A 23,129-nucleotide genomic window follows, 5' to 3' on the forward strand; every position below is an offset into this window, starting at 1 on the left:
GTTAAGGCCTTTAGAGAAAAAGTGTTTTCATGTGAAAAAGTCTGAAGTTTCAAAAAAATATAATCATACAAACTGGAATCCAGAGGCCAAGAGTGGAAAAGAAATCAGGTCGAGCCTGAGCAAGCCAACTTAACCACAATGGAAACACTGCACAAAGCTGATCTGACGCCACCTCTGGGACACCAGTGCTCTGCGTCTCACAATATGTTGATGAGTAACTGTAGGGCAGATCCTCTAAGATTTTACAAGGAAGGAAAACATATCTAAGACCTCAAGGAATGTGAAGGCCTGCCAGTCCAAGCACAAGCTTTCCTTTAGAAGTTCTCTGAATAGCTACACAGAGGATGGGTATTATCTCAGGGGACTACAGACAATACTTCTTGGAGTGTCTGGCTACCAAGTGAATATGAAAGAGAAAAGACCAGTGTGGACATTTTCATTTGCTACCTCTTCTAGCCTCCGCCTCTGTTCTTTCTGCTGCTCGATTCGTTTCTGCCTCTCTGCCAGCAGCTGCCTTTTATACTCTTCCTGCTCCCGGAGCTGCTGCTCCTGCAATAGTTGCTGTCTCCGCAGAGCCTCAGAACGTTCCTTGTTCTCCTGCTGCAGTCTCAGGAAATCCCGACGCAGAGTAGACTCACCAGGCACGTTGACAATGGAACTGTAAGAGGAAGCATGGCTTTTAGTAGTGTGTGCACATCACCCTGACCTCTAGAAAACGTAGCAACACTGGTATCCTAATCCCTTTCTACATTCATTCCTTAATGGAGTCCCCAACTGACCCTAGAAGGTAAACTAATATGTTCATAGGAATGACTGTTAATAGTCCTACATCTTCTTTTACCATTTAGGAACATCTTAAAAATTCTATCCTAGATGTTTGCTGGACAAGGTATTTCTCATATTAATCCAAACTCTGTAAAATAAAAGGTGAAAATCAACTTCTTCCATTTCACTGTTTTGCCCCTTGTTTTCCATCAGTAAACAAAAATATCAGAGCAGTCTTCTGTACTCACTGTTCCCTCATCTTTGTCTCATCAACCACCAACTCCTGTCGTGTACGCCCTCTCACTTTCTTTGCATTCAGGCCACCAGTTGAGCCTGAGTGGGTCTCATGAATTAGCCATTGCACAGGTATACTGACCAGCACCCTTCCGAGCTCTCTGTTTCTCCACTTCCACACTACCCAGAATAGCTCGGCTAACAAATCTCCTACAGTTGCCTCTCTCATGCTATCATTCCCCTACCACAAAACAATTTTATTTCTCAGGAGATCAATTCACATTCCTCTGAACTTTTCAGTTTGGAATGGATTCAAATCTTTTCCTATAAAAAAAAGAAAAAAATACTACATTGTTTCTTTAACAAATTCTCTTCCCTAGACAAAATTCCATTCTCAAACACATGTTCCTGCAGGTATTTCAACATACCCTCTCTCCCTTCTATTGTTCCATTCTCAGTCATGGATAATGGTGTCATGAATGGGTGTCAGGCAAAACACCACTGAAATCCAAAAATCCTTTACTCTTTGACTGATGTTCTTTGAGGTTCCCCCTATCAATTTTAACTCCTCAATCTTGTTTCATTGCACCTTGGGAAGCCAAAGATAAACCAAAACATGAGACCATAAAATGATCAGTGCAGAACACACCCTAATACAGGGAATCAAATGCTGGTGACCACATCTGTGGGAAGAGCACAAAGGGAGGGATGGGGGAGTTTTGAGAAAGGCTGCATCGTTTTTCAATGCAGGTCATATTGGCCCTATAAGCAGGACAATTCACTGTGTGTAGGACTGATCTACCCAGTGTAAGGCCTTTATCATTTGTGCCTTCTGCAGCAATAAATAGCAGGGACAACCTCTCCTGTTCAAGTTCAAACACCACCAGCACAATTCCAAGTTACTGGGTAGGGAATAAAATGCAATTCTTGGTTTAAAAAAAAAAAAAAAAAAAAAAAGAAAGAAAAACACTGGGTAATAGGATGGAGGGGAGATGTTTACAGGAATCTGTTAAAAAATAAGAGAAAAATGGAAGCTAGTAAGGAACTTTCGAAGTAATTTAAGATTCCTTCCTATTACCCAGGAGCCTTCTGAAATCCTGGCATCGGCACGCACAGCCTCTATGAATGGTGGCTGTGCCTTTACCTTGGCTCTCCTTCCTGTTCAGGCACTTCCTCCTCTTCTTCCTCACTCCCGCTGTACTCGTACTCAGTTTCATCTATGAAAACAAGGACAAGATAAATGGACAGTTCATATTCTAACACATGCCTACACAGGAAAGCATCTCCAAGAGCATATGGTAGAAGACATAAACAACATATTATTTATGAAAATAGGATGCAGGGAGGTAGGATGAGACACAAATTCCCACACTGAAAGGTGCCAATTCCCCTAGGTAGCCTTACTCCCTATGGAAAAACTGATTCTGTTGCATTCAAAATAAAAATCCTTGAAGGGTTTTGCTGAGAAGGGGTTCAGATGACACTAAATCAAAGTGATTCAAGAGCACCAGCAAATTCACAGAAGTTTATTTTGATGCCAAAATTTGAAAGAAAAAGATTGAGTAAGTGAAACTAACCAAAGCAACCAAGAAAAATTATTTGGTTATTTTTAAATACTGGGGATCCACTGAGAGTGCAGCAGAAAGAAAGGTTTGCTAAACGGACAAAACTGAAGCATTATGTAGGTACTTGGAGCCAAAAAAAAAAAAAAATCGAATTTATAAAGGACTAAACCAGAGAAAAATGAATGAAACAACACAGCAAATGAATGGGGGAAAAAGCTGCTCTACTTAGACTAAACTGTAATCAAAAGTTTCAACATGAATAACTCATTTTCACTTCCACAAGTTTTATCCCATTGTCCCCAAAGTTATAGGCCATTTTATTGGTCCCATTACAAATGTCAGTATCTAACTTTCAGTGAGCCATATCACTCCATTTTTGGAGTGAAATTTTTGGAGCAATCAAAACCAGACAGGATGAAGAGAACTTAAAGTCTACTCACAAATTAAAAAAATACATTTGTGCCATTTGTCAGAGATATACAAGATGAGAACTCAGTTTCCTAGTGAGAAAGGCCTAAGGCCTAAGAACTTAAAATATGGTTTAAGACAAACTCACCAATCTGTACATATGACATTAGTTCACCTCTATTCTGGACAAAGTTACATAATTTTAATGGACTGATAGATGTATGCCTCCTCTAAGGAAAATTCCAACCTAAATAATCACTGAAATCTTATAAATAAGTACTTCATAATTTTTTAAATTTTGTACTATAAATGAGTAATTACTGTCAAGAAGCTGAGAGTATGTGTAAGGTGAATGTGAAGAGAAAATAAGCTGCTGTAACTTGAAGTTAAGGAAAAAAGGTAAGGTGCTCTACTGTTTACATCTGCAAAATGTGAATGATGATGAATACCTGAGGTGATCTGAACTAAGTACTTACCGAGGTAAGTACTTAGTTAACACATGGTACACTGCAAGAATATTAGCTGTATGATTAAGTAATAGGAAAGTCATCCAATATACAAATAATATTTGCCACAAATAGGGCTACTCTGTCAACTAAGAGTTAAAAAAAAAGACTTGTTTTCAACCTTTAGTTTATTACAATCACATAGCTCTATATACAAAGCTTAATTACTTTTACTGAATACATCAGAGGGGAAAAAGAACACCAATCACAGCTTCACTATGAATATCTAAGTTGTCCAAGACTCAAAAGAACATGCAAAAAGTTCCACAGAGGCCTCCAGGACGACTCTGACCAACCCCCTCTCTTTTGGCAATGCTGGGAACTGAAGCCCAGGATCTCATGCATGCTAGGCAAGGCACTGAACTATGCACCCAGTCCCTGACTAACTTGGACTTGCTCTTTTTAGTTTCTTCTTTGACCTTGTACTATATTTAAAAAAAAAAAAAACCCAAAACAAAAACCATTCATGAATGGAATGATGTTCTGTGACATTAGTGTAAAGTCATTATGAGCCTGTGAACACAGTGGATCAGTGAAGACAGTGGGTGAGGCACATACTGCACCTTGCTGGACAGAAGGAAAATGGGGCACTCCAGGCAGGTACGCACAGTATGATTACACAAAGAAAACAAAGATGCTGGGAGAGAAGGGAACCCTCATTAACTCACATAACAGCATGCTTGTGTTATGGAGAAATAAGAGAAAAGTGAACCATGCCTAAGCATACCACCTGCAGCAGAGTAAAGCAGCAGGAAACGCTGGATCCTGAGCAGGAGAACAATACGAGAACCACTGTCATGATGATGGTCCAAAATCCCAAGTGAAGGAGACCATAAGAACAACCAATATGAAGTAAAATGAGAAGTGCCAAAGATGTACTCCCAAGGAGAGACAGGAGAGACATCCATTCCGCTATGCTGACCCACCACAATGCCCATCAAACTGGTATCAGCATGGGACATACCACACAGCTCTGGCTGACCAGACCCTAGGCCAGATCACTGAACTGCACAGCAGAGACAAACTAGCTAAGCACTGGCCAAGTGAGAACCACCTCACAGCTAGGGAAGAAATGACAAGAACCTAAAAAGAAAAACTTTAAATGATGAAAATAAAAACAGATTTAATACCTTTTTCTCCTCTCTTCTTTCTTGTTCGGTCTATATGATCCTTAAGTTGGATTCTAACTTGCCTTTCATTTGGCTGATCCCTTATAAAAGGATGTTTCAAAAGCTGCTCTGTGGAGGGCCTCTGCATATAATTCTTCACCAGGCATCCTTCTATAAAACTAAAAAATTTCTTTGACCTGTAAGAGGAAGTGAAAAATGTCATCAAATTTCCACCACAAAGAGCAAAATTCCAAAATACCAGTAACTTATAAACCTGAAAGCAAAGAGTTTCACAGTTCACTGTGAATATTCTGCAAATGCACAGGAACGATACAAGAATGTAAACAGGAACTGGTTATTGGTGATCAGGAGCATTAATTTAAAAGATTATACCATATCACTGATAACACACTACAAAGTGTTGTGAAGGAAGCTGGGTTTAAATGAACTGGAATTAAATCTAATATTGCTCACTGATCACTTAACCAAGGGGTTGGAGAAACAGGAATAGGAGGAGGTCTTTGCTAACATGAAGGCGAACACAGGACAGATAACCTAACACCTAGAAGATGAGGGCAGACACAGGGGCAAAGCAGCTTGTCACAAAATGTTGGGATTCTTAAACCTGCTCATTTGACACTTCAATCAGATTTCATTTGGCTGATCAATCAGTCCTCAATGCTTAATATACAGAGGTAGGAATGACACTTTTGAGAGGGCAATGCCTTTGCCATCTACACTGCATTACGAGCCACTTTTAGCTTGACCTTATTCTCCTCTTATTCACAAGGTTCCCCCAGCCCTGACCTTAACTTAGATACTCTCACCCACTCTATTTTGAGACATGGCTCTGAGATCATCTCTTTTGGTAAGTCTTTCCTGGCAATATTTCACCCTACACATTCCAAGACGGGAGACTTTCCTCTAGGGTTATCTGCACTTAATATACTACACATTTTTATGTTTCTGTTTCCTCTACTAATCTGAAATAGTATGGGTCAGGAACAGTTCTCATTTGTTTGACTTACTAGCAACACTCTAAGCATGGTATACCACAAAAGGTATGTAATAAATTTTTGTTGAATGAATGAGAATACTGTCTTTAGAAATGTAATTTAAAAAATTCAGTTCTAATTACTTCATTGCTTTCAATAATCACTTCAATTATCTTTTATTTCCAGTCAAACTTACTATTTTTTCAATTCAACAAATATTTATATGTTTTTTTTTAATATACTCTTATAAGAAATGTACATAGAAAACAGAGAAAATTTAGGTATGCCCAATAGCAGATGTATAATCAAACTTAGAGAAGATAAAAAGCAAAACTACTACAGTGGGTTAGACATCAAGAAAAAGTAGATGTTTGATATTTCAAAGATGAGAGAGAAAAGACAGAATGAAGGAACAATATGAACAAAGGAACAAAAATATCAGAGTCAGAAGTCATTTTCTGAGGTTACAATGAAAGTGGAGAAGAAATATGTTAGAATTAGTTCAGGGAAAGGCTTCAATGTCAAAGAAGGTGTTCTGTAGTTAATGAGAAACATGGGAAATCTAGAAAGTACTACAAAATGGAATGCTCTAACTCAGAGACTCCTAACCCTTGCTGCCTTCAGGAATCATTTCAAGGAATTTACTGAAGATACAAATACATGAATCATTCCCCAGACCAAACACTGGAGCCCAGAATGAAAAAACTCCAAAGGGATTTTTGTGTACAGTTACCAACATTCAGGAATCAACCACTTAAAATGTTTTCTTTAAAATCAACAATCAGATTCTGCTTAAAGAGAGGTTACTGATCATCTTTTTATCACCATTTCTCCAGAAACAGTAGTAGAAATTTATATCTGGTAGACATGAAGATGGCAGTCACAAAAAAGGAAGGACATAAATGTCTGTTATCCTCTAGACCCTTTAGAGTACTTGGGTAAAATGAGAACAGTGTTGTGAATGGATGAACATGGAAGTCTGGTGTAAGAGAAGAATCCAGGAAGCACCTACCACCACTACCATGGTATTTTTACATCATTGTACGTTGTACACACAGTACACAAAGCTTCAAGTAATGCACAGAATAATCAGAGTGTGAGGTTCCCCAAGACAGAGCATTAATTTAGTAATCCTCACAGTAGAGGTTCTCTTAAATAAAATTCGATGGGGAAAAAAAAAAAACAAGGATCACTTGGTTTAGCATGAGCTAGACAAAGTATTACTCCAGTGCCACAGCTTACTCCTGGGTGATATCCACTATACATATTTGGCATCCCTGGAGCTGTTTGCCCATCATGCCAAAAGTTATATCTTACTACAGTGGATCAATCAAACTAAGATCTTTGCAACTGGGTGGCCTTTAAACAACCTCTCTAAAAACTGGTAAATGGAATTAGATGACCTCAGTTATCTGGAATCCAATGAATGCAGTTAAAGACACTGCATAAAGAATAAGAAAAATCCAGCTAGACTAAAGGTGGAGAAGTACAAGTGAAATGCAGGGGGGCTCGTAAAGTGAGAAAAGGATGAAGCATGAAGGAAACTGGGGTGAAAAATGTATGTATGTGTCTACACCCCAGAGGGGAAAGGAAAACTACAAAACATCAGAAAACGAGCAATCAAGAGCAGAGCAGACAGCAACAGCTGAAAGACCAAACCCTGAATGGAAGAGTCGACAATGAGACTTTATGCATATTTCACAAGACAAAAACCTAAGGGAAAAAACATTAACTGTAAAAAAATAAGTATAGTTTTAAAAAGAAGAAAGAAGGTTGGGCGGTGAGGGGCACCAGCAGAGCACAGGAAGTAGGCATCAATAAAGATAGACAAGCACAAGAAAACAGAAAGGAAAATAGAAAGGAGGAAAGGCCCACATACATGCATGAGGAGCTTGAGTGCAGGTAAGACCTGCTAGGAAAAGACTCAAGGAAAAAAGTTCAGGAGGGGACAAGTGATAAAATCCTCAGGCGCCAAAAAAAAAAAAAAAAAAAAAAAAAAAAAAAAAAATCCAGGCCCCTTCCCTTGAAGATTTTAAAATTCACCCAAACACATGCTCCCACAATATTGAAATTCTAAAAGTTTTCCTCAGGGAAGGCTGTCATCAGAGCCCTTCCAGGGATATCAGTGTCCAGTCTGACATATGTAGGAAAGCAGCAAGAAGGGAAGGTGGCTGCCCAAGCAAAGGGGCCCATTCTGTTACTATGTTCTGCAATGAAAGTGAGCGTGCCTAATATACACTCAATAACAACAATAATAATTGTAGTAAACTCCTTCATTAATTTTAAAATCCTATTTCATCTGAGAGATTTCAAGTCAACATAGCTTTGCTTTTTTAATGGAAAGATGTTTAGAAGTATACTGTACTTAAAAGTAAGTTTAAATATTAAAAAGAAACTTTTCTTTAACCATGTTATGGTGTTTCACATGATTACTTGTCACTATTCTGCAACTTAAGGAGAATTTATCAAGGAAAAAAAGAACTAAAAAAATTAATATATGTTTAAATTGGTGTTTGGCTTTTGTAATGGTTGAAATTAGAATGGCCAAAATTTTACCTCAAAAGAAAGCAAAACCAAAAAGAAACAATACAATTTTTAAAAAGGAAGAAAAGGAAAAGAACAACAACAGCAAAAAATCCATACATAGCTTACCATTTTTTTGACTTCAGCCGGGGAGGAGGGTTTCTGGGAATGAGAAACAGTGCTCTCATTGGATGCATGTCACAGAGAGCTGGGGAGAGGAGATGGTTGTGTCAGTATGGCACTTATTTGACTCATTCTTGATTTCTAGGGCTCATTCATTAAGTATCATCAAATGCTCTGTTCCAATTGTCCAACTAACAGGCTTCATGTCAAGCTGTCTCGACACCTAGCTAGGAACTCTGGGCATACCTTGAATTTCTCACTTAAAAATACAAACTATAAGAAGAACAAGAGCAACAAGAAGAATGCACACTTTCAAATAGACATCGGACAGTTCTTATGAATCAAAGATAAATATTAATTCAAAGTCTTAAAAGAGATAACACAAGTTTTTAAGCCATCCATAAGATTACAATGAAAATGGTTATATTTTCACAGGGTTGTTCTAATAAGGATTAAAAAAGGCACTGCTTGTGAATACACCTTGTGAAGGCCTTCACACAATGCCTGGAACAGAGTAAGTATAGTTCAGCCCTTCAGAGATGTTGCTGTTTGCTGTTATAGCTTAGTATTACTATACAAAGAAAGAGTGAAAATGTGGAAGTAAAATGGAGTTGTTTAACTCTGTGCTACTCCTACCTCTACTATCACTCATTCCAATAAAGATGGTCGGCACACATGTATGCATTAAAGTCACGATAGGTAATGTGCATTTTTCATGTGTTTATTTACCTTCGAGAGATTCTTACAAGGCAACTGGGAATGTGGGGTGGAGAAGCAGACAACAGTATACCCATTGTGAAAGAAAATTGAGACTAATGATCAAGCAATACTTTCCTGTCCCAATTCCTTAGAAAGAAACATGAGGAACATCTGGTATTCAAGGCAGACATCCATTTCTGTATTGCAAACTAATTTTTTGTGGTCAATAATTTATTTCATTCATTCAACAAATATTTATTTAGCAACTATGTAACAGGCACTTATACTGTCTTTCCCTTTTAGGAAAACCAGCAGAAAACGTGGGTTTTTCCTTTTTTTTTTCCTGTTATTCCAGTCCAACACTGATCAAAACTCTCCATTTTATGAAGTTTTCATTGATTTAATTCAAGGAAAAGCAAATACTGTCACAAAGTTTCATGAATAATAATAAAAAAAAAATCTATAAATAAAAATAATGCCTCCATTTGTTAAGTCAAACTTAATACTAAAATTTCATGTGTTAGGACCAGTTTCACTGAATATTAACTTTAAAATACAAAACCAAAAATTATCACTTATTGATCTGATCTCAACATACTTTCAGCTTACACAGGTGAACTCTACTTAAATAAAAGAAAGTACATCCTACAGATCTCAGAGAGATCTCTAAAAGGGTTGTCAAGAATTTCTTTTACATCTAAAACTATAATGCTCATAAACATTACTTCACCTATATGCCCCCACCAAGAATCACTTTGTATATGGAACTACTCTTTGAAGTCTGGGGACTGGTTTAGGTTACACATTACAAATGGGCTAGAAAGTAAAGAAGATTACTTACGGGGAGCACCTTCTGCCATCTCAATGGCTGTAATGCCACAAGACCAAAGGTCACTCTGCAAAAATAGAACAGTATGCCATGGACACCACATTAGCTACAAAGCCATTAACTCGCTTATATTCTGACTATTCACATAACTGAAATGAAGGTTTTCTTTCCAGTGTACAAAATGAACAGAAGCTTGCCAGGATGTTAAAATCACAAACACAGTTACAGAAACATCTTACAAGTGGGTGAAAGATGATACCTAAAATAATAAAGATTAGTCAATTAAAGCCACTCATCACTGTGAACAAACTAGACAAAGTTCACGAAAGAGCCTCTCTAACAGTCCAGCCAATGGTCTCCTCTTTAGGGTGCACCCACATTTCTTCACAAGCAATCTAGACTCTTAGATTAGATTTATGTTTGTTTTTATATTTTATGTTACTACCTCCAACTTAAAAATTAAGATTTTATGTTTAAAGGTCAGAAGTCATTCTTTACAAAATTTCCAAAACAATTCATAAAATCAACAGTCGTTCACAAATTTAAATCATGCCATGGGGCCTCTGCACTCCATTTTCAAACCAAACGAGGGGAGAGTTGGAAGTAAACTGTCTCTGTGTGCAGGGAATCTATTCTTCCTGATTCCTCTGTAATGTTTACTTGAAATTTTGAATTAAACTTTATTCCCTGCTCAAAATTCCACAAGAGCAAGTGTTTTTGTTTTATTCACTTTAATATCTGATAGATAACTCAATAAGCAGTGACTGATGAACAAGTCTTATTTTTAAAAAGCTGATAGTGGACAGTTATTGTCATTAGCATGCATTTCATTTTTATGGTATCCTAATCATGTGATTACTCAAAGTTGTTCAATTTAAGTTTTCTATATTAACCTATAATTATCTTAACAAAATATAGACCTTTATGTTTGAATACAAGAATAAGGATAGACCTAAAAATTTCTCCCTTACTTTTATGGAATTTTCCATACCACAAGGGTGCAAAGGGGTTCACTGCCTTAACCCAGAGGGCATTCTTGGCAGGGTCAATGGCGACACAAGCAGGACTATAGGATCCCTGGCGTGAGGCAACACAAAGCACCCCATCTCCTATGACGTCATCCTGTAAGATAGCTTTCCTTGACAATAACTGAGCCTTCACAGTTAACAGGAAACAAGGAGTCATCAGGCATTTTACAATAGGCTCAACTGTTTAAGCATGAATGAAAGAAGAAACAAAAATAGAAAAATTAAAAAAAAAAAAAAAGTGGGGGTGCATTCTAGATTAAAAGCAACTCAATGGCCAAACAACCAAATACAATGTCTTATCCTACACCAGATGGTTTGGACAAATCAGCTATAATCTTTTTTTTTTCCCGGTGCTGAGGATTGAACCCAGGGCCTTGCACTCTATCAACTGAGCTATATCCCCAGCCCCAGCTATAATCTTAATTAATATGTTTAATTATAAACTTTGTATTAAGGAATTATTTGTACTCATTTAGGTAGGATAACATTTGAGTATGTTGTAAAATGGTTTCAATTTTAAGAGATAATGCAATAACATTAAAGAGTAGAAAGTCACAAAATCTGTAAACTATTTTTAAAAACTTCTTATAAGACATATAATAAAAATTCCTCAGCTGCACTGATTTAAATTAAGCCTCAGTAATTGGGTACTTAAGATAAATACTGAAATACATTGGGGACTGTTAAGACGAACTCCATGATGAATATTACTAACAGGTACATTAACCACTCTAGTTCATTTAATTAAGAAAATTTTTTAAAATAAATTTTTGTAAACATAGTCAACTTAAGTCTGATTATCAAATATGGATTTTATACCTGTTCAAAAAAAATGTGTTACTGATTCAAGTCCCTCCAGGTCACTCTAATAATTTGAATGTATTTGTGTACCAAATCAAAACTGTAAAACTCTTTAAACAAAAATAATCTAAGAGCTGGGGAGATAGCTCAGCTGGTAGAGTGCTTGCCTCGCAAGCACAAGGCCCTGAGTTCAATCCCCAGTACTGCCCAAAAAAAAAAAAAAAAAAATCTAAAATTTTATAAATGAAGCTATTATACTTTCTGACAATATTTTTTAAAGAAAAATATTTGATTCTAAGATAGCTCTCAAATTACAAAGGATAACAAATGAAAGAAAACTTTAAATTGTCTCATGAAGAAAAGTTCCACGTACTACACAGTGACCTGTACTGCCCAACACAAGTGCATTCCTTAGTGAAGAGAATGCTGGCAAGGCAAGTGGACAAAAAAGCCACTTAACACTGTTTTGGAAAATTTGCACCCACAATAGGGGCTCATGACTTCCTCAAGGGAAAAGAGGTATGTGTGAAATACATAAGCAACCACCTGTCACCCCTACAACTGAGCAAAGGCCAGCCAAGCAGGTGCCTCTTACTCTGTAGTCGTAGGTGGCATCTGGGTTCTCATCACAGGCGATAACCTCAGGAGCCATCCAGTAGGGGGTGCCTATGAACGTATTCCTCCGTCCAACTGTCCTGTCCAGTTGAGCACTCACCCCAAAATCAACTGTGAAACAGAAAAAAGAAGGAAAAGTGGAACACAGTTAAAAAATGATTTAAGATACAAAGAAAACAATTGGGAGGAAAAGGTGCTTCATAGTAAACTAAAATAGCACTGCCTGACCGACAAATAAAACTCTTCAAAGCAGGACACTCCAGAAAGGAATGCCTCTCCAGAGCAAAGTCATCAAGACTGCAAGACCCTCTACCATCTGGAAGCTCCTGGGCAGATTTGGCCAGGATCAGTAGAGGGTCTTTTGCACTAATGCTTTCAAAGAACACAACTGCCACGAATGAGTACAGGTTCCGAAAAGTACCAAGTCTAGGAGAAATGACCTACCCCCACGTGATTCAGCTTCTTTGTTCTTAAGCAGCATTAAGGTTTTCTTGGAAAAAATAAAGCATTACACTAAATAAAGAGAAGAGAGAACACACAAAAAACACCCGCCAAAGCACTTGGGACTTCTGTTGAGTTTTCAGAGGGACTTCTACTTCCTGCCCAATTTAACTTCAGAGGAACTTCTACTTCCTGCCCAACTTTACAGATGGCAGGCAGGGTTAACAGGAAGCCCACATCTCTGAATGTTTGTCCATCAAAACTGTTACCACCTACATACTGCCATCACCCCAGTAAGAAGTGCAAAAAGGAGCAAAAGCTGCTTGTGCCCATGGGTCCTTGAATTGCTGAGATAATTCACTAGAGTCAAAGTTTCCACTTTTGTGTACAGAACATGCTTGGGAATCAACTGGACCAGGGGGTGGGCTCACTAACTGAATGCTCAAGACAGGGAAGCATGGGACACAAAGTCAGCACAGGAAGTCTGAGCAAGATTCACAGCAACTTGGATGGCAACAGCAACTGATCACTAAGTAGTTATTGAGGGACTACCACAGGTCTGGCAGCAGAAGGCCAACACAGGGAATATACACAATTCACTGAAATCACTAGATGAGGACAACTCAAGCGCTTCCTATCTTAGCTTTGAAGGGAGTTTTCAACTGAGCAGACTAGTCTTCCATAGAATTTAATAAACACAGCACTATACAACAAACCAAGGATAAAGATTTTAAAGTACAAAATATTGTGATTTTTGGAAGTGGGATAAACTAGATTCTTTTAAGCATAAGGATAAAAAACTAGATTCTTTTAAGCATAAGGATAAAAAAAAGTTTGTGGGAAAGTTCAATGGAAGAAAAATTAATTCTAATTCACTTTAAAAACTTGACAGAACTATTATACAAGACTAGACAGGAACAAGATCAGATCCAGCTAAGGGAAACAGAAAATATTTTTAAAATCATTGTAAAGCTATCTCTGGGAAGGATGGACTTCAATTATCTATGCAGAATTTTAGCAAACATCTACCACCCTAGAAGCAATATACTAAGTGCTGAGTAAGAATACACTGTTTAACAAAACAATCCTGGTCATGAACTCTCAGATCTTAAATTCTCGTAAAGAAGAGAGAAATACAAGAAAACAAACAGTCATAAAATTATAAATTCTGAACAGTGCTGGGAAAGGAAAAAGAAACACAGCCCGAGACAGATAAGAGAGCCAGAAAAGGTCCCTGCAGATAAGGGGAAAAAACTGTAGCTTCAAAATGGAGGTTAAATGTTCCAAATGGGGAACAGCATGTGCAAAAGCCCGGAGGCAAGTTCCAAGAAGTGGAGAGAAAAAAAATGACTGAGAAAGAGTAGAGAATAAAAGAGGTTCACAAAATGGGGTGGGAAAGTAGCAGAAACCAGTTCCTACATGGCTTTTTGTGGGCCAGCATAAGAAGTGAATTTTAACTAAAATCCACTGAAGTAAAGGAAGAAGCTACTAATGGTCTTTAAGCAGGAATGTGACATGGTCTGACTTTAAAAATCAGTCAGTCTCTGTATAGAGAACAAATCAGAGGGGAGAAGCATGAAAGAAGGGAGGTTTGAGCCTGGCTAAGCAATAAGCCAGTTCCCACACTCTTAAGAAACAGAAAACATGGGTAAAAGGATAAATTTCAGCTAAACATAAACAGGGCAATGAGTTGCCCAAAGGGCAAGTATGTTACACTTCCCTCACGTACCAAGTTTCACCTCTGCATTCTCCGTCAGCAACACATTCTGGCCCTTGATATCCCGGTGAATCACATGGTGAATGTGAAGATGTGCCAGTCCCTGAAAAGGACAGATTAGAATTTTAGTTCTTGGTTCCTGTCAGTAAACAGCCAAGAACACACCTTTTATAACAAAGTATACATTGATCCAAAAGTTTTCTAAGTTCATATTTAGAACATAAAATTTTCTTTTAGACTATACCTAGGAAGACATCACCAATATAATCACACAGAAAAAAGAAGCCCACCCACCCACCACTCCAACTGGCTGGTTCACCCCTATGCAACACGAGCACTTGCCAGCTGTGCCTTTCAGACACTTTTTAGATTACCATCTACAGTTTCTCTGCTATAATTTGTGCTATTTGTGTACAGGGTGGTTCCTTTCCCACGCCAACATCTATCTTTCAGTGGGTGACTGTGGGTATATTTGAACTAGACAAATCCCAGGGGAAAAACAAAGCGCTAGAGAGGATTTAAATCTGGTTTTAGAATGCTATCTTGTCTTCCCACTCTACAGTGACAAACTGCTAAGTGTTGATCAATCCCATTCCACCCAAAGTGTAAAATGATTTTGAAGTCAGAAGAGACTTGTGTTGAAATAAAATATCTTTCTTCCCCAGGAAAACAAACCCTACTGGGCATATAGCACTCTTTGATGACCTTCTATCTGGATGAAGCCCAAGAGCAGATTTCTCATGAGAGGTAGTAGAGGAACAAAAACACATGATGCATCCAAATATGGTCTGAAAGAGAGCAGCCATCATTCTCACAACTAATTTGTTTGTTTTGTCCTTAACTGGAGAAGCCAAACATAAAGCCAATCTCCTTAAGATACCTGCAACCCTATATACTCTGAAACATCTCGATCAAAAAGGGCAGATCCGGACTGGGGCTGTAGCTCAGTGGAAAAGCACTCGCATAGCACATGTGAGACACTGGGTTCAATCCTTAAAACACTATATATAAACAATAAAATAAAACAGAAGTATGTTGTCCATCTATAATTACAAAAATACACTTTTTTAAAAAAGGTAGATCACAAGTAAGGGTTTGACTTTTTTTTGGTGGGGTTTGTTATTAACATTACTTTGTAGGATATGAATTAAGCATAATAGTCAATGCAGGAGAGTGATTTGTCTAACACTGGGGGGCTCTAAATTCATTTATTAGTCTGTCTATGAAATAAAAGAGTTTATTTGATGGTTATTTACTCTTTATAACATGAGATGTGTAGTATTATACCAACAAGCGCTGAACAGAGAAAAAGGTCTAAAAATAGTCCCTTAGTGCCCTAGTTAGGTAGGAAGGAAGTACTCCCTCCTGTTAGCATTGTTTAACATGGAACAGTCAAGGAGATAAAAATGAAGCTTCCCTAATTCTCAAAGAATTTCTACTTCTATTACTTCACGTGTATTTGTACTCTAACTTGCACAAGCATCATTCTTATATTTTTACAGGCTTAGCAACAAACATTAAGCAATTCGTGTCTTCTCAAACCAATGTAGCCCACATGCTATCTTGTTCATTGCCAGCAATGAACCATGCCTATCTCCCTGTCCAGACTGCTAAGGGATCACAGCTTCTGCTTGGGAAACTGCTTCAGGTGAGTCTTAACAGCTCTGTGATGGTGCTAACTTGAGTTATGATTATTCAGAACAATGAATACATTTTTCCTGGATGAAGTACCCAGGATTGTTTGTGACTACTCTCATGCCAAAAGACAGGTCATAATTATTTGTCCTCAGCAGAGATAGCAAGCCCAAATACTCAGTAAATACCCCATGCTTGAAGAAATTAATCAATGTTTCAAAACTAGGAACCATTTTTCCCGGGGAGAGAGAAAAAAAAAAAAAAAAAGGATATTCCTCAGTAGTGGTTATAGAAAGCTCTAGGTTCCCATCCTAGGTATGAAATGTCAATTTCTATAATAAATGAGAAACTACTGCACAGAATGTAAATGTGGAAGTGCATAAGAAAGAACACCCTAGCTTTCCTGGTAAACCTTGTGGTCCAGAGCCTTCAGTGGGTTGGTCTAAGAGAGCACTTCTGCTGAAGGCTGAGGCCTACATATTCCCTTTGGAAGATCTCAACATAGCATCTAAATCTATTATCTATTAAAGAACAAGGAAAAGTTCTGCCACTATAGATACCTGCTACCACAACCATGTCTGTGACAAAACAGGTTATCTGTTCAGTGGCGGCTGCCCTCCTTTTGCATGAAACCTCATCTTCATCTTACCACCCTCTTTCTCTCCCAAAGCCTACTCTTGGTAACTTCTACAACAAATACACACTAGAAGAGATACAATAACTCTCCCTAGAGCATTTGTTTGCTTTAAGTTAATCTGAACTTTTGTTTTAGGAAAAACTTCCATTCTACATGACGGTAGGACAGAAGTTTTTGTTTCAGACACAGGTGGAGAAGATTTGTAGTATCACAAAAAGATGTCCATTTGCCTATCACACACAAGTTGATTAGGAGCTATAAACAATTTCATCTTTTCAATGCCACCTGAGACAGATGGTAGGGTAGTAAGATGGTTAAATGTACACATTACACATGAGAGGTAAAAAATGTTTGTCTAGACATACAAAAACATGTAAACTGTCTTTGATGTCTGAAGGCTGAAATAAATTTGACATCTGGGACATTATGCTAGAAACTAAGTCTCTACTTAAGGAATCTCGTACTGAAATTATACACAAAAAAGGTGTGTGTATGTACATGTATATATGTGTATGTGTATATATATACATATACATTCAAACAGAGAATAATAACTACATAACAACATGTATGCACTGCACACATTGTGATTCATGTACAATGATTTAATTCTAACAATAGTGATTTCATGGTTGTTCTCTGTGGTGTCTAGAAAACTGGAAATACTGTACACAGTAAAGGAGCAGCAGGAGCAGGACGCAAACCCAGGTGTAACTGACTCCACCATCAAACCCCTTAATCACCGTTCCATCCTGCCTGTTGTTTAATCTTTCACTGGTGTAGGACAGGCTACTTAACTTCTCACTTTTAGGCTCTCCTTCCTACAATAACCATAAAAGATCCTTACATTTTAATAGTGATATGCGTGTATGATTACAAAAAGATGGTTCTTCCATCACTGGGCTTCCTATTTGTAAAATATTTAAATAAAAAGAAACTAAACATTTATTTAGGAATTCTAGATGGCAGTTTTTAAATCTGTAGCCCCGTAAAAATCTTGTATTTTGTTTCTTCTTTATAGGTAAAGCCTCTGACATTACCTATAAAGAAATACAATAACTACTAAAAAGCAGAAGAATTGGATTTCATTTTAACAACAGTCTTTACTTTTAAAACATGGTAGGTAAATAAAAGTGCATCTAAGTAATTTAAGTATGTAATTTAGGGGTAAAGTAGAAAGAAAAATGGTAATGGCTAAAAGAAAGAAAGAGAACTATTAGTAAGTTGCATACAACTTTAAAATATGAAATCCTTAAAACTCTCTGCCAATTCTGTTAGGAAGATTTTATTATTGAAAGTAACCACTGAATGGCTGCTACAACAGCAGTTCAGAAACTTACTCTAAAATCATTAGGCAGCTTTGCAATTGGCTATAAATAACATTAAACACTCGAATTTTTCTTTATAAATACTGCAAGAGATTCTAGCAACTATAGCCAAAATCTGCAAGATGATTTTGAAAACCAGTACTCAGTACAATTAACCTTCATTTATTAAGCAAAGGCACAGGATTCCTATAAAAAAACAACAGTTTGAGATTATTTCTCTTCCCTCCACTCTTGATTTCCTTTTAAATTCCAAGGAAAATTCCCACTGCCATTAGGCCTGAGCACAAATTTGGGGTAATACACAAAAACTACAGATGTCCTTGGGTATCCAGGTGGGAGGGAGGAGTGCTCATGCCATGGTATCCCTCATCACCTTCTTATACCAAATCTAAGGATGCTCAAGTCCCTTATTTAAAATGGTATGGTATCTTCATATAACCTATACACATCCTCCCATACACTTTAAATCACGTCTAGATCACTTATAATAGCTAATACAATATCACAGCTACATAAATAATTTGCTATTTTATCATTCAGGGATTATTATGATAAATCTACATGTTCGGTACAAATGAATTATTTTTTCGAATATTTTTGATCCACACATGCAGAGTCTGTGGAAATAAAGAACAAAATGTATTTTTGTTTAAGTATACTTTTTTTAGATACTTGCCAGAGCCAAACCATGAAACTGCTTAAACTACCAAACCTTGCTGCCTATACAGAGACCTAGGTTGTCAAAAACAGAATTATCTAACAGGCATAACTATCACAAAGAAATACTGGGGCTAGAAGAATGTAACTGTAAATACAAGATCAAGGTTGGAGCACAGTAACTCCTGCTTTCCTTACCCTCAGGATCTCTCTGGAAATGTAAGCAATCCAGTCTTCCTTGAGTGTGTTTCCTTTGGTGTTCTTCACAAGGTCTGTGATGGACCCAGCCCCACAGAATTCCATAACAAGCTACAGAGCAGACAAGACACATTGTGACTAACACACTAGTTTTTAGTGCATCTCCCAGAGAAGTAGGGAAATGCAGTCCCATCACTCCCTTTTCTAGACACATGATTATTTTAGAGATATCCAAATTAACAACAGCTCGTTTCATGGCCCAGTGTACTCAATCTGCACTTGTACTACACAAATGGTATGCCTTTATTTCATGTACAAACAGAGAAACAGTAGTATGTACCCCATTTGTGTGCAATAAAAATAAATTTTAAAAAATCTGCACTTGTGGTCTGAGAGACTGGGAATGCCTAACATTCTATGGCACATGCCAGCCAGGTGTTCCTCCTCTCTCCTAAGAATGTGGGCATGGAAGCACCATTTGTTCTTTACCACTTCCCAATTATCCAAAATTGGATTCAAGTACTCCCTGACATTCTTTCTCATTTTACCTCAAACTTTCTACTTTTCATGCATTATCATCTTCAAACCATTTCATTCATCTGGGTTTAATTTAAAAGAACAATGTTATTTTTTTTTTTTTAGAAATTACAGAATTTTAATGCAGTATTTATATTTTGAATAATATGATTACAGTTGTATTTATCTGTATGTAACTAGAAATGAACTGAATTAAAACTATTCTTAAAAGTTTAACTATGACTGAATTTAGATAATAAAAATAAGAGTAATTTTTCCCTTCTATTTTCTTAATCTTGCAAACATTTTCTATAATGGCCTTTTAAAATTCTTAAGCAAAGTATCAGTCTATCTTCCTGCTTTATAAATTCAATACAATGAGCCTAACTAATATGACACATCATCTTGAATATAAATGTGTTCAAGAACAGATAAGGCTACCAGTGTTAATTCCAGAAATTTTCCTGGAAATTTAGTGTTTTTTAATTAAGTATTTTCATTAATATTAATTCTTGATTGAAAAATTTTTTCTTGTATTCTGTGTCTCACTTCCAGGGGGCTACAAAAAAAGAAGAAATTTATTGAGCTTTCATATCAACTGGTTCCCATATAAAATTTTTATTATTTTACTCTCAAGTTCCTAATTTCCTTGCTGTTCAGTGACATTTCTTCTGGAAGGTACCAATTTAGTCCTGAAATACAATGCTAACTTTTTTCCATGCAATATGAAATCAACATCAAAATAAACATTTAGTTTAACTTCAACAACACAGGTCAAGGAAGCATTTAGAATCCACCACCTAATGACCCTTTCTGTCTCCTGACAAGTTTTTTTTCCTCCCCACATTTTTTGTTGGTGCATTATAGCTGTAAATAATAATGGGATTTGTTGATACACATTGGTACATGCACACAAGATTATAATATAATTTGGCCAATATCACTCCCAAGTACTTTCCCTTCCTTCCCCATCTCCCACCCCTTGGTCCCTTTCCTCTGCTGTTCTCTCCTTGATTTTCAATCGCTGACCCCTACAGCTTTCCTTTTTCCTAATTTTCACATATGAAAGAAAATATTCAACCCTCGACCTTCCGAATTTGACTTATTTTGCCTAACTTAATGGTCCCTAGTTCCATCCATTCTCTTGTTAAGTAAAATAATTTTTTTCTTTATGGCCGAATAAAACTCCACTATGTCTATATACCACATTTGGTTTATTGATTCATTTGTCAGTGGACACCTAGGCTGGTTCCGTAGTTTGGCTATTGCGAATTGTGCTGCCATAAACATGGTTATGCATGTATCACTATAATACGATGACCCTCTTTCTTTAGGCTAAATACTCAGGAGTGGTATAGCTGGGTCATGGTGATTTCATGCCTAGTCTTTTAAGGAACCTCCATACTGATTTCTGTAGTTGTTCTACTAATTTACAGTCCCATCAACCGTGTAAAAGTATTCCTTTTTCTCCACATCCTCTCCAGCTTTTATTATTGTCTGTATTCTTTGGGAGGGTTGGGGTGGGGGAGGAGACCTGGGATGGAACTCAGGGGCACTCAACCACTGAGCCACATCCCCAGCCCTATTTTGTATTTTATTTAGAGACAGGGCTTCACTGAGTTGCTTAACACCTCACTTTTGCTGAGGCTGGCTTTGAACTCACAATCCTCCTGCCTCAGCCTCCCGAGTCACTGGGATTACAGGCATGTCTGGCTATTGTTTGTATTCTTGATGACTGCCATTCTGACTTGGCATGAGATAAAATGTCAGTGTAGTTTTGACTTGTGTTTCCCTAATTGATAATGATGTTGAACACTATTTTCATATAGTTGTTGGTCATCTGTATCTGTATACTTCGTTTGCACACTTATTAATTGGGTTTTTTGGTGTAAAGTTTTTTGAGTTCTTCATATATTCTAGTTATTAGTCCTCTGTCAGAGTGTAGCTGGCAAAAATTTCCTCACATTCTGTGGGTTTGTTCTTCTCATTCTTAATTGTCTCCTTTGCTGTGCAGCTTTTTAATTTGATGCCATTCCATTTATTAACTCTTGGCATTATTTCCTTTGCTTGTCACATTGAGAAAGTCATTGCCTGTGCCTAGTATGCTAGAGTGCTGACCCTACATTTTCTTCTAGGAATTCCATTGTTTCTGCTCTAACCCAGCAAAATTCTTAATGCCCTTAATAAAAAAAAACACAAAGAAAAGTCCACAATATACTCAAAAAAAACATGCCTACCCAGAGTTGGTCATCATGTCCTGGAGGGCTCTTTTTAATGAAAGCACCATAATATGTTGCAATATTTCTATGATGAGAGTATTTCTTCAGCATATTTATCTCCAGTTTGATTTCTTCCTCTTCATCCTTGAGGGGGGAAAAAAAGAATACACAGTTTTTGAGTGATGTATAAGACTTTATTTTTTTCCCTCCAGAAGCAAGATATTGCTTCATTCTCAGGGGTTCACTCTTTGGAATGTGACCACATTCTGTGCATGAGTGACAAAAGTGTGAAAAGTACAGAGGAGCAAGAGAAGTAGCAGGATGGACATTGGGCAGTGGCTGGCCTAGCACGTCCTCAAGCTGTGATCTCAAACCATTCACCCCACTTCTCTAGGCCCACATTGCTTGAGTGGAACTGAAAAAAGATAACTGATAGAATTTCATCTAATTATTAAGAAAGACTGTTTCTTCCTAGAAAACATTTGTAAACAAAATCATCTAACTCACTTAAGGTCCGAAAAGTTCTGCAAGACCATGGGCAGCTCACCGAGCACATGACTACAGGGGGACAGATGCTGATCCTAAGAGCATGCCCTATGAGAATCCCTATCCCAGAGAGGTTCTATTCAAATGAGTACAGTAGGTCCCAGGAACTAAATCTTAGCAGGCTGTTTCAGACTTGGCTTTCTCCCTATCCTTCTATTAAAATAAGATGAGCAGTGAAAGAAAAGATGACTTTGGGTGAGAAGATGGAGGGTTAGGGGAATGAAGGAAACAGATGGTGGCTCAAGTCTGAAAAATTAAAAGAAACTGTTCTTGTGAAAGATGAGGGCAAAGAACCCTGTGGGCTCCACCTTTCTCTTACACACACTTGGAGAAGAAATGCCAGCCAGGGACAACTTGGAGGTTGTGAGTAGTCTAGGCACATGTGTGCATGCACAACAAAAAGCAAGAGAGCACACGCTCATACACACACTTGTGCGTGCACGCATACAATATGAGGATGCCCACTGCTTTAGCCTAGCATCTCCAGAACCTCTCTGAAAACCTTACAGGTGTAAAGGAAATCTGTTTGTAAATATTATACTTTAAGATGAAAGCTCAGCAGGGTATGGTGGCACATGCCTGCAATCCGAGCCACTCAGGAAGCTGAGGCAGGAGGATTGCAAATTTAAAACAACTTAGAGAGGCTCTGCCTCAAAATAAAAAAATAAAAAGGGTTGGGGCTTGTGGCTCAGTGGTTAAGCACCCATAGGTTTAATCCTTGGTACAAAAAAAGAAAAGAAGAAAAAAAGAAAGAACGCTCAACATCATTAATTACACATTAATGACGAGACCGAATGGAAAAATAAGTAAACATAAATTCCAATTCTGCTTTGGAAAACAAGGCAGAATAAGACATGTAATCACCCTAAAGTAGTGATTCTCAAAATGGTAACTTTCTTGCTTGGTATAAATATAATATTAAGAGTATATTCCATAGACACAGTTGCCTTAGAGCATTAACAGATGAAAACTACCAACACAGCAACAGAATCAGAATCACATGGCCAAAAATACAGTCCACAAAATTCTCATTTT

At 37.4% G+C, this 23,129-nt stretch overlaps 1 protein-coding gene across 47 annotated transcripts in view; it reads right to left on the reverse strand.

Annotated features, from left to right (window-relative positions):
- Map4k4 (mitogen-activated protein kinase kinase kinase kinase 4) overlaps positions 1–23,129 on the reverse strand; it is a 173,626-nt gene that overhangs the window by 49,950 nt on the left and 100,547 nt on the right. For all 47 annotated transcript variants that reach the window (XM_047522406.1, XM_047522418.1, XM_047522405.1 and 44 more), the window contains exons 4-12: positions 21,567–21,692; positions 18,814–18,924; positions 14,371–14,461; positions 12,181–12,311; positions 9,769–9,823; positions 8,235–8,313; positions 4,609–4,784; positions 2,144–2,216; positions 448–658 (exon numbers count right to left, since the gene is read on the reverse strand). In XM_047522406.1, coding sequence (XP_047378362.1) covers positions 448–658; positions 2,144–2,216; positions 4,609–4,784; positions 8,235–8,313; positions 9,769–9,823; positions 12,181–12,311; positions 14,371–14,461; positions 18,814–18,924; positions 21,567–21,692 — 1,053 coding nt within the window. The remainder of the gene's footprint in view (positions 1–447; positions 659–2,143; positions 2,217–4,608; positions 4,785–8,234; positions 8,314–9,768; positions 9,824–12,180; positions 12,312–14,370; positions 14,462–18,813; positions 18,925–21,566; positions 21,693–23,129) is intronic.

This window comes from Sciurus carolinensis, chromosome 13, assembly GCF_902686445.1.
Source record: "Sciurus carolinensis chromosome 13, mSciCar1.2, whole genome shotgun sequence".
NCBI lineage: Eukaryota > Metazoa > Chordata > Mammalia > Rodentia > Sciuridae > Sciurus > Sciurus carolinensis.